General features: G+C 35.3%; 1 protein-coding gene across 3 annotated transcripts in view; it reads right to left on the reverse strand.

Moving 5' to 3' along the window:
* The window catches only part of LOC108632641 (uncharacterized), a 4569-nt gene extending 3940 nt beyond the window's left edge, over nucleotides 1-629 (reverse strand). For 2 of the 3 annotated variants that reach the window (XM_026819837.1, XM_026819836.1), the window contains exon 1: nucleotides 400-531. In XM_026819837.1, coding sequence (XP_026675638.1) covers nucleotides 400-493 — 94 coding nt within the window. In that variant the 5' untranslated portion in view covers nucleotides 494-531. The other variant, XM_018037332.2, reaches the window with a different exon arrangement.
* Between the last annotated feature and the right edge of the window lie 3569 nt (nucleotides 630-4198).

The following is a 4198-nucleotide window of genomic DNA, read 5'->3' on the forward strand; positions in this document are numbered from 1 at the left end:
TGTGTTCTTTAATTTTGAAGAAATGCACAGACTATATACATCCACTATATGTATTACTTATTTCCTAATATTAATATTCAGAGAATAAATGGAGATAAATGAAAACACTTTCAGTGTTCTCAATCATCAGTTGATTTTTACTATGAAAATTATAGTTCCAATTATTAACCGATTATTTATTTATTTGCAAATACATTCACGTATTACGACAGAACCTTTCGTGAAACTCGCAAAATAACGTTTGCAATCACCATTAGCATTCAGGTGAATGCCAGCAATTAATTATCGCATTAATAATTTCAGGTGATTATCACCTTATTAATCACGATTAACTGATAATCTGCATACTGGAAATGACTAAGCGAGTCGTGACGTCAGAAGTAAATAAATGTAACATACACTTTCGTTTGTAATCACAATTACCATTCACCCTCCAGGCACAATTATTAAACATTACGATTAATAACCGCAGTAATAATTCCTGATTATCCATTAATCACGATTAATTAATATTCTCTGTACTAGAAATGATCGTACCAGAGGCGATTGAGAGGAGCGTACATCGCTGCCGGTTCAGCAGATTCGCGGCGACTACTAACGGACCGTAAGACGGGGATGATATGTTAAGCCGCGATCCCCCGGGCGCGCTCCAGGGATTGCCTTATCGCAAGTTAAAGCATGTCGATTACCTCGCGCCACTTGTCGATCATTGGTCCAGCCCCGTGGCTAGCGAAGTTGACGACTGGAGAACGGTGCAGCTCGCGTCGAATCGCCTCTTGCCTCGATCCATCCGCCTTTCTTCGCGATTTTCACAAACTGACGCCCGAAAAGCATTCAAAGTCAAAAGTGAAAAGCGACTTTCGTTCAATCCGTCGAGATGCAATTTGTTAAATCGGGCAATAAAATGGAAATGTCTCGTTGAGTAATCAGCTCGAGGGTTGACCGAACGGGAAAATAGGAAGTACATACAGAGATGAATGTAAATAGAACTCGTTGAATCGACGAAAGTGAACAACGACGTAATTTGTCTCGATTTTTATAGAATTTGTTACATAACAATAAATATCTGTGTTACAACACGTAGAACGTTACGCGTGAACATGGAATAAATGTAAGAGCAATCAGAGAGCTGAGTGCAAACTCGTGAACAGTCATCAATTACGAAGAACGTGCATATTAATTTAGATTACATACAGGAACATATTTCTTTTACAATGTCGATTAAATAAAGCGTAAGACAATTACCTACGAAACGAAATAATTAAGAATGTTAATTCCAGGCTAAATCAGCTTACGCGAATACAGTTTGCAATTCTCGTCCTCCTTCATTAATTAACAGTTTACTAATCGTTGTTATAAATCTTATTCCAATACTGGACGAAATTAATATTGCAAAAGCAATTGCAATTCCGATGAGATGTAATGATTAGTAATAATCGTTCACATTCCCTTTTATTTCCTTCGGGACTTTCATCATCTTGCCACATAAGCGATGTGTGCTCGCTTTTGCATTGCAAATTTGGATTATCGAGTGAACAAGAAACCACGCTGCTAATTGTAACCAAAGTAACCAATTATAATATTGATTCGTTTAGAATGACCCCATGGGTCAGTGGATTAATCTGTTTTTTAATACTATTCAATATATTATTTACAATTTGAGGAGTTCCTTTATTTTCGATTATTAAAACATTTGAGAAGATTTTTTATAACGTTTATTCTGTGGAATTGTAACGTTATTAAATCCTATAGTTTGTGCATAAAATTTAAGAGCCGTGTTGGAGGAGCAGGAAGTTGTACACGTTGGTTTCCACTGGTTTTCCATTCCGTTCGATTTCAACCGCGAACCAGTTCTGCAACTACAATTATCCGCGTCGACGTTTGAATAATAATAATCGCTACTGGTCAAGTAAACTCCGCAAAACAATGTCCACTCGACCAGTCGTTAAAGTCGCCGTTCGCCAACGAGTAGTCGATCGTTAACCGCGTAAAAAGCGATCGTTACCGCCTCTGATCAACGTGCTTCCGCCTACGTTCGAGAAAAGTTACGTCTAAGAAAAGGAGAGAAACAGGAAGGAGGAAATGAAAGGAAAAATTACCCGGGTTGTATTAGGTCACTTGAAATGTCCTTACGTCTCGTGGAATGCGCTTTTCTTTTAGTATCGAAAAAAAACAATTAATCTGTAATTATCTGCTGGGATATGTAAATTAAAATGATTGAGGCGTGTCGATTATTCTGATGGGCTATTCAATGTAAAACTGTAGATATTAAATATTTATGATTCTTATATAAGACAATTAATTTATAAATTTGATTCAACTTGTAAAAATTATAATATGCACTTCACTTTTAATAGTTCATGTCTTTGGAAGTACATTAATTAGCTGCTGGAACATGTAAATTGAAATGATTTAGGTGTGTCGATTATTCTGATAGACTATTCAATGTAAAACTGTAGATACTAAATATTTATGATTCTGATATAAAACAATTAATTTATAAATTTGATATAACTTGTAAAAATTATAATATACATTTCGTTTTTAATACTTCATGCCTTTGAATCTACAAGAACTGCATTAATTAACTGCTAGAATATGTAAATTGGAATGATTCAGGTGTATCGATTATTCTGATGTATTATTCAGTGTAAGACTATAGGTACTAAATATGTATAATTGTTATGCAAATTAAAACAATTGTAATGTCAATTTAGAAATATCATTTAATTTATATAAATAATGATATGCATTCTATTGTTTACTATTGTATGTATTTGAATCTGATGCTGTATAAGATTTGCAGTGCAGAATGGTGTGCATGTCTGGTCTGCAGTGGTGGATAAAATATGTATTAGAACGCACGTGTGCAATTTGTTTCATTAAGGAATGAGCCACAAAAAGTTTCGTTACACGCGCAATAACTTTGCCTGTTTCGTAACGTAATCCGTGCAGTAAAGATCACGTATTTTGCGTTTCAAATGAGCACCAATTTACCATTTCATTCAATCGCGTCAAGAAATAAAAAAGGGAACGCGATTTTTCTCGCGATCCATTAAAAGGCGGCGAAAGTTGCAAGATTGTTTCACGAGCTGGACCGGAATTCTACGATCCGTGACAAAATATGCGAGCAGGCCTGCGTGGCTCGACTTAATAATCGCATTAGCCACTTCACGGAAAACTGTCGAAACAGTTTATGTCTCTTTTTATACTTCCGTCTTTATTTTATTCGCTTGTAGGTCAAAGTGTACGACGCGTATCGAGAAGAATTGTCTTGCACAAATTACATATTATTTGAAATTTGATAAGATTTAAGATACTCTGTTTTATGTAATTTAAAATAAATTACGAATTGGGAATTTTCGCTATTGTGATTCTCCTTCTATTCTTTATCCGCAAGTGATAATATGAGATATCGTACCTTGTCACTTTTTAACTATTGGTTCTTCACTCTCAATTTCTACATACTATAGTGACGTAAATACGTACATAAGGAAGACTTCACTTGCGGTTTGACTGGGATTACGGACTGGGGGTTTATTTGACTCCTTCACTCTGACACTCTGACGTATGACTGTCTTAACAAATGTTGTGTTAATTAATGATTGAAATAAAAGTTACCCAAACATAAATTGTTTAAAAAATAAACATCTCTCTACGACAACCAGTAAAAAAGTCTGTCTTCCGGTTATGTAAGAGTCCAAGTTCTCAAATAAAAGATTACAAATCATATCACGAGTACTTCGCAAAAACTTGAAGCGTCTTCTGAAAAGACAAGTTTCATCATCGAAGTTGTTAGGTCAAACGGTGTGCATAATCGATTAACAAAATCTGTGGAAAGTAACTGGCCTTCGCGTGCTCTTGGAAACGCAAGAGACGCTCGCTTATGATTTAACCGATTATGATTTAATGGGGAAATACAAAGGAAATAATATTCTTATTGCGGTAGTCAAGTACTTACAAGTTGGACAAGTTCCTCGATCATCGAAACCAGTTTCCGACTGAGACACACTGATACTTCTTCGGTTCGATAAGAGAAAAATTATTGAACAAAACCTGACGGATAATTCCTGCCAACACGATTGAATTGGAAAAAATTGAATGATAAATGAACAAAAGTGTCTGTCTAATGAATTACCTGTGTGCGATTAACATCGTCAATAAACGACAAAAAAAAGCAATAAATAAATTGAATATT

This window comes from Ceratina calcarata, unplaced genomic scaffold (genome assembly GCF_001652005.2).
Source record: "Ceratina calcarata isolate Rehan_Ccalc_2016 unplaced genomic scaffold, ASM165200v1 scaffold164.2, whole genome shotgun sequence".
NCBI lineage: Eukaryota > Metazoa > Arthropoda > Insecta > Hymenoptera > Apidae > Ceratina > Ceratina calcarata.